The sequence below is a fragment of the Gopherus evgoodei genome, chromosome 4 (genome assembly GCF_007399415.2).
Source record: "Gopherus evgoodei ecotype Sinaloan lineage chromosome 4, rGopEvg1_v1.p, whole genome shotgun sequence".
In the NCBI taxonomy this organism is placed as follows: Eukaryota; Metazoa; Chordata; order Testudines; family Testudinidae; genus Gopherus; species Gopherus evgoodei.
In genome coordinates this window covers 9,096,990-9,109,994 of record NC_044325.1, presented here as the reverse complement: position 1 = coordinate 9,109,994, position 13,005 = coordinate 9,096,990, and the positions used below count along the sequence as shown (strand labels likewise).

At 49.6% G+C, this 13,005-nt stretch overlaps 1 protein-coding gene across 1 annotated transcript; it reads right to left on the bottom strand.

The window, feature by feature from the left end:
• Nucleotides 1–1,196: 1,196 nt before the first annotated feature.
• Nucleotides 1,197–11,873, bottom strand: PTGDR (prostaglandin D2 receptor). The gene is made up of 2 exons (XM_030562879.1): nt 11,058–11,873; nt 1,197–2,567 (listed from the first exon to the last, which is right to left on the bottom strand). The coding sequence occupies exons 1-2, from the start codon at nt 11,871–11,873 to the stop codon at nt 2,370–2,372; spliced, it is 1,014 nt and encodes a 337-aa protein (XP_030418739.1). The 3' UTR covers nt 1,197–2,369.
• Between the last annotated feature and the right edge of the window lie 1,132 nt (nt 11,874–13,005).

The following is a 13,005-nucleotide window of genomic DNA, read 5'->3' as shown; positions in this document are numbered from 1 at the left end:
CGGCCTGGGGTGGAGGGGAGGCCCTGGAAGTCTCCTACTGGAATGCGTGCCAAGCACAATCTTTCGTAGACTATGGGAATGTGACAAGTCTTCCCCAGCCTGTTGTGAAACAGCTACATCAAGTTTCTTCCTTTAAGGTACAAAGTTTTACAATAAATATTTGCACAGGTTTCTTCCTTGTAAAAACTCTCACTCCAGCCCAGATATAGCAGAATAAATATCACATGATACGACAGTAAAACCGGACTGCACCTGTGTATAGATTAGCCGAGTAAACACGGATTGAAACAGACCCTTTACCAGACAGGGACCACAATAATACCTGCATGGTCTCATGTTCTAAATATTCCTGTAAGGCTGTTTCTGTCTTTGATACATGTCTGTAACTCGCATCAGCATTAATGGCAGTTATATATGTGACACAGGAGGAGACCAAACCTGTTTAAATGACCTTTCTGTTCCCCCAGCTGCTCCCATTTTGAGCATTTGGGCCTTTGCTCATAAAATTGCTGCTTATTTTAAGAACATAAGAACAGCCATACTGGGTCAGACCAAAGGTCCATCTAGCCAATGCCAGGTGCTTCAGAGGGAATGAACAGAACAGGGAATCATCAAGTAATTTTGCCATACAGATAGTATTACAATAATTGCAGTGAGCCAGCTAGCTATTGGACTCACCTGACCCTAACTTGTCAACGTTGTACAATGCCTTGGAGAGGGCCCCTCTAAAATGCATCAGGTAAGAACAATAATTCCCAGCCAGGTAGCATAAACTTCCATTGTTAAAGCAAAAGATCAGTGACGTTTGTTGACCAAACAATGGAAATCACGAACTAGGTATAAATCTCAGCGCTGGCTAAAGAATAATTTATTGAACAAACCGTACAATGCAACATGATGTCGCTTTGTAAGATATATTTTTCAGCCTTTGTTTGTCCCCAGCGAATAGTTAAAGCACTTGAACGGTTGTAGCATATAAATGTAAATGCATTACTCCACCGCAAGCCTGTTTACTGTCTTAAGACCCAACCTGGCAAAGATCTACCCTCCCCTGCGTAACTTTATTCATGGATTACTCAGAGGAATAAAGTTGGGAGGGGAGGGATAGCTCAGTGGTTTGCGTATTGGCCTGCTAAACCCAGGGTTGTGAGTTCAATCCTTGAGGGGGACCATTTAGGGAACTGGAGTAAAAAATCTGTCAGGGGGACTGGTCCTGCTTTGAGCAGGGGGTTGGATTAGATGACCTCCTGAGGTCCCTTCCCACCCTGATATGCTCATGGGGTAGATCTCTGCAGGTTCCTTTGGGGCTGGGTACTGCAGGAGTTCTGCACAAAAAATTCCCCTTGTCTCTAATACCAGCAGGAGTTCTCTGTGCAAATCTAAGGCAGAAGAAAGGGCTCATCCTCTCCACAGAGCATTATCCACTAGCCCCAGCAAGAGCCATCACACTGCAGCAGCACAGAGCCTTTGTATTAGCAGCACAAAATAGCTTTGCTAGCTTGAAGGGGAGCAGCACCGGAGGGTCAGCCCACCCACCCCTGCCTGGCCAACTAGCTTGTGTTCAAGCACTCAGGCTAGAGGTTTTTGTGTGTGCACTTGAGTTATACCTGGAGCTGACTCAACAGTGCAGACAAGCCCAGAGAATCATTGCTGCTGGGTCTGACGCTGTATGTACTGTGCATTGGATACTATCTGGCTACTGGATGACAAGATCAATTTATTGGGGTGGGGAGGCAGCTACAAGAAACTGTACGCTGCTTTTATTTCTTTTAAAAATGAAGAGTTTTATTTTTCCCTATCAGACTTTGGTGATTCCTGATTTAGCCCTTGTTCCTCCAAGCTGATCCTTGTGGGTAGACACATCTGTCTGCCTGCAGCCTGTTGAAATCAATGGGAACCCCCAAAGGCAACGGGGCCCACCTTGCAGGATCGGGGCTGTACTCTGATAGGAGTGGAGAATCAGGTGGGACCGAAGATCAGAGAGCAGCACTTTATACCACAAACACATTCTTTTTACAAAGTTCTCTGGGAAGTGGAGTGCTGTCACGTCGTAAGATTCACTGTTACTCACATGACTCACTTTCAGTTCCAGTCTGTGCCAGGAAAGGCAAAAACGCAGTAATGGAGGAATGCTTCTTCTCCGTACTGCATGTCCACAGCAGAGCGGCTAAGGCACTTCACCTTCCCCACAATACAGTCTTGTATTTTCTTACAGTGTTTCTAGAAGAGCCATGTGTCACAAGCACAACATTTGGCATAATTAGTGTGATCAGTTTGATTATGTAAACAATTACTGGAACAATATTCCTTCGGTTCGAGTTACGAGAGAAAGCAGAACGCTCTTCACTCCTGCAGCTTTGGTGCCTAGTTCATAGAAGCCGAGGCGTTGCGGCTTTTTTAGAATTCAGTCTTCTGCACACCCTATGAAGGAACTTGCGAAAAACTGATGTCCTGAAAATGATGAACACCCAGGGGTCCACGATGGAATTCACAGATATAAACCTCAGGGCTGTAAGATCTGCCTTTTCATTAAAGTCAGCGGCAAATGCTCCCACATAAGCACGGACCTGTTTCACATAAAAAGATCTAATTATTATAAAGTATAGCATTTCGTTAATGACTCGAGTAAATGCCCTACATGCAATTATCGTACTCGACTGCTTTCCAGCACTGAATCAGCATGTTTCATTCTGAGCCTGCACTTCGCTTAGATCGACATCAAGCTTAACTAACACCAACCGGGCAGGCAGATGAATCGGTCAGTAAACAATCTGGGATCAGGCAACAAAATAATAGTTTCTGGGCACATCATTACACTTCATGGGCCAGATCCTCAGCTGGTGATGGGGCGATGCCCACTGGTGCCAATCGAGGATCTGGCCCTATATGCTTTCATTGTTTAACAACTTACAGACTTAGTAGCTGGTGTGTAGGGGAGCACAAGAGTGCTCGGCGGATTATAGATAAGGTCCATGGGACTAGCTTTGAAGGCTAACACAGATGGGTTTTGATAAACTAAATGTTTCATGTGGAAAACGGCCTGATTTTGATCTCCATCTCTCAAGACTGGTGCCACCGAAATCATGGCGTTGCACTAGCATGAGGTAAGAAGGGGCCCATATTTCTGGCTGTGCGTTGGCTACTAATCGATGCCCCCATTCAATCTCTATTTCAGGCCCTGGTGTCGCAGGCTTGGATGTCATCAGCAGACATGCAGATCTGAGAGGACGGTTTTGCCCTTCCTATGTGAATGAATTTTGTGCCAAATTAAAGGACGTGTAAAGGCTGCTTCCTAAAATGGAAATAAACTGGTTTCTCCAAACTATCTGTGCCTCAGTTTCCCCGGGCTAGCTCTTCAGCTGGGCTGAGCTGGGGAGGGCAAGGTGGCTCTAAGCAACCTTTGCATTCCTCTGATCCTGGCGCTGCCAGGAAACAAAACAGTCTCCAGCATAACTAAAGGCAGCTTTAAGGAAGGCTCCACGTAATGGCCATTGGAGCAGTCCCCTAAGAAGAGCTCCTCTGCCCAAGGATCAGGCTGCGTGCTGTGTGCTCTGGCACATGCCCCACATGGGTGAGGGGAGTGGGTGACGTGCAGTCAGCTGCACTCACTTTATACCACGCTGGGATCGCCAGCAGTGCAGTGCAAAGCAGCTGGGACAGGGTTATCGGCTATACCGTGACTGTGGGAAGAGTCAGCTGACCAGCTCTTAAGCCCAGCAGCAGCAGCAGCAGCAGCAACTCCCCAGCTGCTCAAAGCATTTGATTTGCCCATGGCTGTGACAGCACCTGTCCCTGCCTCGACTCGTTCCAGGTAACCTGGGTCTGATCCCTGCCTTTGGCACTGACCACCCTGGGGCTCGGCCTGACTCCTACTCTGACTCCTAGGTACAACCAGTGCTTAGTCTGTGCCAGGGCATGTGATTGCTGAGCCCCGGCACCGCTACTCTTGGCAGATCATAGCTCCAGCCAGGCTTGCTGCATCAGTTAGGAATCTCCAACCACTGGCATGACTGCCACATCCCGGTCTTGCGACAGAGGCTGAGGGTGTCCCTAACATACAAGATAATAGCACCCACATTTGTGAAGACTTGAATGCTTGAATGAAAGGCATGATGGCCCTGATTCTCCTTTCACTTTACACTCACGTAACTCTCTTCACTTCAGTCGAGTTAACTGTGATTTATTTTTCCCCTGTGGGCGAGGAGGATCAGGCCCCATCTCTGTGAAACATAACTACCGGGAAAGAGATCATAGAAGGAACTATTTAGTGTTAGAAAACATGGCAGATCATAGGGACACAGTGCAGCTGGGGAAGGAAACAGCATCCTTTCTGATGCAGCACAAAGAGATGTCTCTGCAGTGGCAAAACCTGAGCTCTGGAATTAGGTCATCTGGAGCAGTGGTTCTCAAAGCCAGGCCGCCGCTTCTTCAGGGAAAGCCCCTGGCGGGCCAGGCCGGTTTGTTTACCTGCCGCGTCCGCACGTTCAGCCAATCGCGGCTCCCACTGTCCGCGGTTCACCACTCCAGGCCAATGTGGGCTGTGGGAAGCAGTGTGGGCCGAGGGATGTGCCGGCCGCCCTTCCCGCAGCCCCCATTGGCCTGGAGTGGTGAACCGCGGCCAGTGGGAGCCGCAATTGGCTGAACGTGCGGACGCGGCAGGTAAACAAACCAGACCAGCCCGCCGGGGCATTCCCTGCACAAGCGGCGAACTGGCTTTGAGAACCACTGATCTGGAGAATCCTCTGACAAACGGAATTACTAATGGAGCAGGAAATCCCATCACCGGTTGCATTAAACAGCAAGGTGAGGTCCCAATCCAGCAAACACTTAGGCAATGGAAATGAGGAGGATGAGCTAGCAGCGTGTGTCTAGTCAGGTCTCTGCAGACAACTATTGGTCCGCGGCTGAACCATCTGAGAACATTTTTGAGGGAAGAGAGCAAAACCTTGGAAAGGGGGCCTTAACTTTTGCATATGGGCCCGACTTAGCATTAACCCTTTCTAGGCTACGTGAGAGTGCTTGTAGAAACACTTTCTGCAAGAGTTCAATGAACTCTTTCCGCATATCCATCCTTAAGGTACATTTATTGCAGACTGTGTTTATAAAAACAATCCAGTGATGTACGTGTTGAAAGAATTCATAATGATGCTTCTTGGGTGAGAGTTAAGGCTGGATTCATTTCTTCCCCCGGATGTGTAAAATGTTATGTCATCTTTGGTCTGCTTCTGTGGCATGCAACAGCTTTCTGGGCAGGCAGCTAAAATAGCTTTTTGAATTTTGATCATTGCATAATCCCTCTGTGCAAGACCGTGGCAGACTGGAGACTGCAAAGAATCAAAATGTTGTAGTGCCTCCAATCTAGGGATTGGAAAAACTGTTAGGGCAAAAATCTCAAAGAGATGATGGGCAGGTGGTGAGACTGTTTTTCATTCCTACATAAATGAACATATTGGACCTGATTCTCCTCTCCCTGACATTGGTGTAAATTAGGAGTAACTCCACTGAAATTAATGGAACAACACTGGTGGAAAATTGATGTGAAAGAAAAATGAAGCCTATTCTTTTGAGACTTTCCTTGAATGTACCTATTCCATAACCGTAAATGTGCTGGGTTTTATATGCAGTGGTGTTGCAGCCGTGTTGGTCCCAGGATATTAGAGAGATGAGGGGAATGAGGGGACATCTTTGACTGAACCAACTTCTGCTGGTGAGAGAGAGACGCTTTCAAGCTGACACATAGCTCCTTTTCAGGTCTGTGTAGCTGGGAAGCTTGTCTCTCTCATTGACAGAAGTTGGTCCAACAAAAGATATCACCTCACCCACCTTGTCTCTTGTTTTTATAGTAACTAAATATTTGCAGCATTGAATGATTTGAAACTTAAATGTTGCTTTAAAAATACACACCATTTTAACTATGAAGTCATCATCTCTATAAAATACTGGTTTTCAGCACGTTTTAGTATTACGATAATTACTGTGCAGTAAGAGTGCCCCCTTGTGGACACAGTAATGTATCACCTTTGAGTTCCATTATGGTCTTAGGGCTTGTCTACGCATGGAATTACACTGGAATAGCTATTCCTATATTGCTCCATGTGTAGACAAACCCTCAGCCACCTCAGAGTAAATCCTGGATAACTCTATTGACTTTGTTGGAGTTGCTCAGAATTTTCTGTGGCATCAATGTGATCAGAATCAGGCAGAGCTGGACTGGAGGCTGGCATCGTAGTCTAGGGTCAGATTTTTAAAGGAATTTGGATGCAGAGAGGCACCTAGTGAGATTTTTTTCAAAGATGCCTAGCTCTCACAGAGGATTAGGTGCCTAATGGTACAGATGGGTGCCTAACTAGCTTTAAAGTCTAGTTGTCATTTTGTTTTACTTTGCAGAGGTATATGATCTCCTGGTGAGATGCAGAAGTGTAGTGTAGATGGGATACACAGAAGGGGATTAGATTCTAAAAAAGCCCTACTAACCCTGTGGTTCTATGATTCTAAGTACATAGACTGTAAATTCTTTGGGCAGAGATTTGTCTTTTTGTTCTGTGTTTGTGCATCACATTTGTGGACCCTGGCCAATGACTAGAGCTCCTAGGAACGACCACAAAACAAATAAATAATAATAATAGATAGTGGGTGAGAAAAACGAAAACACATGTAAACACACAAGAGCATATGCACACCCCAAAGTGCTTCTTTGGCTTAGTTTTGGTATGCAGCATTGATTTTCCCTTGTAAATGTAATAATCACTATTTACGGGACACAGACAATGCCCACTCTTTATTTCACTAGATTCAAGTTCATGCTCTATTTCGTTAGTCACTGTTCATACTGAAGGAGAGATCATGGTACTTTTGTGCAGCTCAGGGCCTTTATCTTCTCTGCCCAGAGACTACTAAAACTTCTCTGACAACTTGGATCATGGGGTCATAACAATACTTTGGAGCAGAATGTTTTCCCCTTTGCAATGCACAGGTATTTTAAAAACAAAACTCCTGAACTCTCTTACAAGATCCTTATCTCACCTGTATTATTCAGCTGGAACAACACATTGTATGTTTGTCTCCTTTTCTAAAAAAGGATAGGAAAGTCCATATACAAATACAGCACTTAACCACTGTTTATTGTCTTGGAGAACGGCTATAAATTTATCTATGAAAAACCCCACTGAAAGGGTTTCCCATTAACAGGCTAACCCAAGACCACAAAAGCAATGATGTTTACAATTAGGGTCTAACACCACACAGACACATCGATAAGGACAGAGGGCATTCTGGAAGATCCTCAGCTGTGCGTTTTCTTCCTTTTGTGGTCTTAGCAAACCTTTAACATTCTTTGTTTTGTGCTGAGTCCATTTCAATTTTATAGGTAAATACATTTGGGGCATACGATGAATCTGAAAAGAGAACTGAGGAATAGGATACCCAGGCTATGAAATATTTGTCCTACCTACTGTATCCGCTGTGTAGTGGAGGTGCAGCTTATTCACCTGTGAATGTGAAATATAAAAGCCGCTATCCTTGGCTGATTAACAGCTTTGTCAATGGGGTATATGCTTTTGGATGCTTATTTATGTTGCCCCAGCTGTTTGCGGATTATAAGATGAAATCAGTTGCGACACTCTGTCTGATCTTGCACAGGAGTCCATGGCATATGTGATATGGCCAGGTTCCAGAATGTAGTTTGGGTGCTAAAAGATGCATCTCTGCACATCCTAAACTTTAGTCTGACATATGTAGCGAAATCTAATTGACTGACTAAACCGGACCACAGCTCATGCAAAGTGGCATCACATCCCCTCTCCCCAAAAATATATTAACTTTTTGGCTAATCAAAAAAATTGTTATGCATGATAGGTAACAACCCGTTCTCCCAAGCACAATGCTCCTTTTGTTTTTAAAATAATGGTTTCCTTCAAAACCTGTAGCTTGAAACAAAAGGGCTAACGATTACCTGCAAAATTATGCTTTTAAAAAAAAAAAAGAAACCTCTCTGAGTTAAAGAGGGGTGACTGGGGTGGGAGGTGGGTGAAGCATATTAAAGGTACAAAATCTACCAGATTGTATTTCCAGCCACATAAAACCTTCTAAAATTGTGGATGTGGTTTGTTTCTTTGGCATCTTTTCCTCCAGATTCAGCCCCAAAGTCTCTGTTTGCGGTTAGGATCTCACAGCTGATTAGTTTTGATTTTGTAGCTATAAATCACTGACATAGGAATTTTGAATATTGAGGAGTCCTAAGCTGCACTAATGGGCACCACTAACGTAACTGCATTTTGATTTAATGGCTTTTTCCCCTCCAAACCACTTTCGTATATACAACAGTATTAAGATACTGTGACGGATCTGGATGAGATAGGTCACTGAATTAAGCCAGTTTTCAGTTTTCACTTTACACAAGTGAAGTTGTGAATAGAAAATAAGGGCTTGATTATTTAAATCCATATGGTCCTGAGTAGTAACCCTACTCATATGAATAATGCCAGAAGAAAAGCTGTACTGGGTCAGACCAATGGTCCATCTAGCACAGTATCCAGTCTTCCAACAGCAGCCTGTGCCAGATGCTTCAGAAGGAATGAACAGAACAGGGCAGCTTCTCGAGTGATCCATCCCCTGTCGTCTAATCTCAGCTTCTGGCAGTCAGAGGTTTAGGGACAGCCAAAATATGAGTGTCCCTAAACCCCATTGCAGTATATGGGAGCACTCACACAAGTAACCTAATGCCTAACTAACGAGGAGTCCTTGTGGCACCTTAGAGACTAACAAATTTATTTGGGCATAAGCTTTTGTGTGCTAGAACCCACTTCATCAGATGCATGGCGTGGAAAATACAGGAGCAGGTATAAATACACGAAAAGATGTGAGTTGCCTTACCAAGTGTGAGGTCAGCCTAACGAGACAAATCAATTAACAGCAGGATACCAAGGGAGGAAAAATAACTTTTGCAGTGGTAAGGAGAGTGTCCCATTTCATAACTGTTTGCAGGAGTAGTTCTTAAATTAGCACAGCCAACTATCTTCTGTGAAATGCTGTATCAAGTTCAGAGCGTTATCCAGTGCTGGAGACATGTATCAATAAAATGGATAATGTTTAGAAAGAAGGACATGAAAATCTCCCTCACATAAGAAATCAGGTGCATGTGAGGAGAATGTGGTAAGATTTGAATGATTTGTGGAAGGTGAATGATGACTGATTAAAGGTTTCAGATTTTTCACAATGTTAATACATTGGGCACATGCCTGAACAGACTTGAATCTCCTATAAACTGTGTGTACGGGTGGAAAAGTGACTGAAATACACAAACACTGATGTTCCTTGTTGGTTAATGGCCAGTAACTTTGTACTAAACTTCGCAGTGTACTCATCAAAATAGGATCTTTCTGGGGCTTAGCACAAAATCTCCCTGATCATAAGTCAGGTTGCCTTGTTTATACTTCATATGTCATACACAACAGTGTGACTCTGGAATGAAAGCTTTTGCTGTCAGCTTTGTTGACAGCGCCTGAGAAAAAGGGCAGCTTGCAAGAGTTGCTGTCCTGGCTCTGTAACACTGTAAACATGCAGTTGTTTCTAATGACTGTCTGTAGTGAAAGTGTCTTACAGTCTGCAGGGTAATAACCATGACACAGTGTAATCTGCAAGGGGTTCACCTCCTTACTCGTCCCTTGTTTTATGAGTAACTGGGGGGTTTCTTAGTTTATTCAAGCAAGCGAGACATGGAGCTTAGAGAGTAAATGGAGCAAGGAGGTATCATTTTTAAGGTCACTGTGAGAGCATACCCACAGTTGAAGAGGAGAATCTTTCCGGGCACCTCGTGATGCCCATGTCACTCTATTTTTCCCCTTTGTCTGCTCTTAAAAAGTTTTTAGTGTTGATGCTTTAGAAAAGATGCTAGATTGCTCCCCCAGAAAAGGCTCAGCATAGACGGCAGAGCTGAGAGGGTAGGTCAATGTCCCTGTCCACTAAGTCCTTGGTATCTCGGCTGTGGCTGTCAGCAGGAGTGCCAGAGACAGAGACTTGGTCCACTCATCTATTTCAGGTTGCAGGGAGGTAAACAATTAACCCTCCTCCATCACTGTTGCCCTGGTCAGCTTTCAACAGCACCCAGCGCCTTCCACTGGTTTATCAGCCCATGTGCCTCTGTCCGCCCTCCTCGCCCAAGAACAATGCCTCCAAAGTGATCAGGTCCAGAAGACAAGTTACCCGCATCCTTCTAGTTAGAGCTACGGGGACTTTATCTGCTCTCCCTCCCTTGCATTCGTTCACTGCAGCAAGTGTACGTACAGGGGGTTTGCCCCACTCCTCCTGACCGCCACTAACACCGGGGCAGTGGTACTTCGTTTTCAGCCCCATTTTGCCCTCCTGAGGAATCTAAAGGGGGCAGAGGAATCAGGATGGGAAATCCCAGCCAGTAACATGAGCAGGGAGAGGATTTTACTCCCTAGCCTTGATCCCCTTTCGGTGGGTGTGGTAGGCAACCGCTTACCCAGTGGTGTAGTTCCTTTGACTTCACTGGGCTTTCACAGGCTAATAAAGTGGCCCAGTGATGGCAGGACTGGTGTGTCCTCAAACCCTGTTTGCCTGGCTGCACCTGAAAGCCCCCATTCCAAAGGTCCCCTCGAAATAGGCCCCTTCACAACTGATTGGGAAGGGTGGATGGGATTTTAAACCCATGTGTTCCCCAGTGGCAAACTCTGGGTACAGAATACACCCCCGCAGGTGGAGAGGCAGGAGTGCAGTGGACCCCTTGAATGGTACACAGCGCCCCAGCCCTCCCGTTTGCCTGGTGCCCCTACAAGCACCAGCCCCACTGCCCAGTGCTTCTAGGCTAGGGCCAGGGGTGAGGCGGGCGGCCAGGGACAAGGACGGTGTAGGGCTGTACTGGGGCGAGGGGGATGTTACTCCAGCCGGACCCAAAGCCCGCGGATTGAGGTCAGTGGGAAGACGGCCCTTGGGATCAGGATGGCCACAGTTAGGGTGGGGCGCACGGGCCCCCTCCAGGATCGGGGCCTTACCCGATAATTCCCCCCTCCCTCCCTTCCTTCCCGGCCGGTACTCACGATGAGGGGCAGGGAGCAGACGGTGAAGAGGACGGTCATGAGGGCCAGCAGGACGAGGTGGTCCAGCTCCTCCATGCGCGGGGCGGCGGGGGCCCGGGCGGCGGTGGGCCCGCTGCGGCGGTGGGGCCGGCGGGCCATGCGGTAGAGGCTGCGCATGCTGGCCAGGTTGCAGAGCCCGATGGCCAGGACCAGCGCGCCCAGCAGGCTGGCGTAGAGCACGGAGTAGCCCCGCGCGGGGGCGCTGCCGCCGGCCATGCGGATGAAGCACCAGGTGCCCGGGCAGTACTGCACCGGGGCGCCGAAGCCCAGCAGCGGCAGGGCGCAGAAGAGGGCGCACAGGGCGGCGGCGGCGGCCGGGGCCAGCAGGGCGGCGGCGCGGCGGCGGCGCCGGAGGTGGCGCCGGTAGAAGTAGGGGTGGCCCAGCGAGAGCCAGCACTCCAGGGCCATGGCCAGCAGCAGCAGCGTGGGCGCCAGCCCGAAGAAGGCCATGAGGAAGGCGAAGAGCTGGCACAGGCGGCCCGGCTCCCCGCCGCCCGGCCACAGCTCGCTCAGGCTGCGGTTGCCCGCGTAGGCCGCCAGCACCATGGGGCTGAGCAGGCACTTGCCCAGCAGGTCGGTGACCGCCAGCCCGCTCACCAGCAGGTAGAAGGCGGAGGCCCGCGGGGGCCGCCCGCGCCGCAGCCGCTGCTGGCCCAGCAGGAAGAGGGCGAGCAGGTTCCCCAGCAGCCCGGCGCTGAAGAGCAGCGAGCCGGGCAGCGCCGACTCGCCGCCCTGGATGGCGCGGCTGTGCCGGCAGCGGTAGCCGTCGGCGTCCATGCGGAGCGAGAGGCGAGCCCGGCTCCGCGGCAGAGCCCAGCCGGCCCGGGGAGGAGGGTCCGGGAGCTCAGCCCGCGCCGGACGGGGAGGGGAAGGCGGGGGTGGCTGGGGAGCTGGGGCTGCCGGTGCGGGACGGTGTCCGGGAAACGCAGCGACGGGGCGGCCAGGTGCAGCCTAGGAGGGGCCCCCGGGCAGCGGCCGGGCGCTGGGGCTCAGACCCGCCCGGGTCCCCGGCTCTGGCAGCCGCTCTGCCCCGGCTCGTTTGTCTCCTCGGCTCCCTGGAGCGCCGGGACCCACGCGTGGCCGGCTCCAGCCACAGCCGCCCTCGGACTCAGGGCGAGGTCCCGCGGGAAACCCCAGGCAAAACTCCGGGAGGTCCATGGGCGGCATGACCAGCCCCCGCTCCCATGGCCCGATGCAGCCTCCCGGCCGTGGCTTCGCCCGTTACCGCTGTTTCTCCAGTTCTGCGCGATGTCTCCCGAGCCGCTCGGGATAACGGGGCTGGACCGCCAGGCAGAGGCTGGTCCGTCCAATCAGCCTGCGTGCGCGGCTCGCTCGGCAGCCCGCCACCTCGGCGGGAGGTTTCGCGCCCTGACACCAGGCATTTTCGCTCGCCTGTGGCTTCGGCTTCCTCTTCCCCCTGGGCTCTGCTCTAGCCTGGGCGGGTTGTCAAGCTTCCGCTCTCGTTTTGAAGCGCCCGCAGCATCGTTCCGACGGGCTGGAGAAAGCCACTCGCCCCCGGGGAGGAAAGTTCCCTAGCAGCACGGGGGGAGGCAGGGGGCCAGCCTGTGGGGCTCTGTAGAGCTCCACCTTTCCCGAGGTTGACATGCACATGAAGTTTTGGCCCTTGTGGTCGCTGAGGGAAACTCCTGAATGTGAACTGATGCACTGATGTCTCCCAGAGTCTGCAGAAAGACCAGCTCCTCTGCCTCCTCTGCTGCGCAGTTTTGCCACGGAGTAGCTACCTGGAATTCATAGAATCATAGACTATCAGGGTTGGAGGAGACCCCAGGAGGTCATCTAGTCCAACACCCTGCTCAAAGCAGGACCAACTGCAAATAAATCACCCTAGCCAGGGCTTTGTCAAGCTGGGCCTTAAAAACCTCTAAGGATGGGGTTTCCACCACCTCCC

Coding starts and splice junctions, on each gene's coding strand:
- PTGDR (XM_030562879.1), bottom strand. CDS start 11,873: ATGGACGCCGACGGCTACCGCTGCCGGCACAGCCGCGCCATCCAGGGC. Junction 2,568..11,057: donor TCTGCTCCCTGCCCCTCATC/GTGAGTACCGGC, acceptor TATGTGAAACAG/GTCCGTGCTTATGTGGGAGC.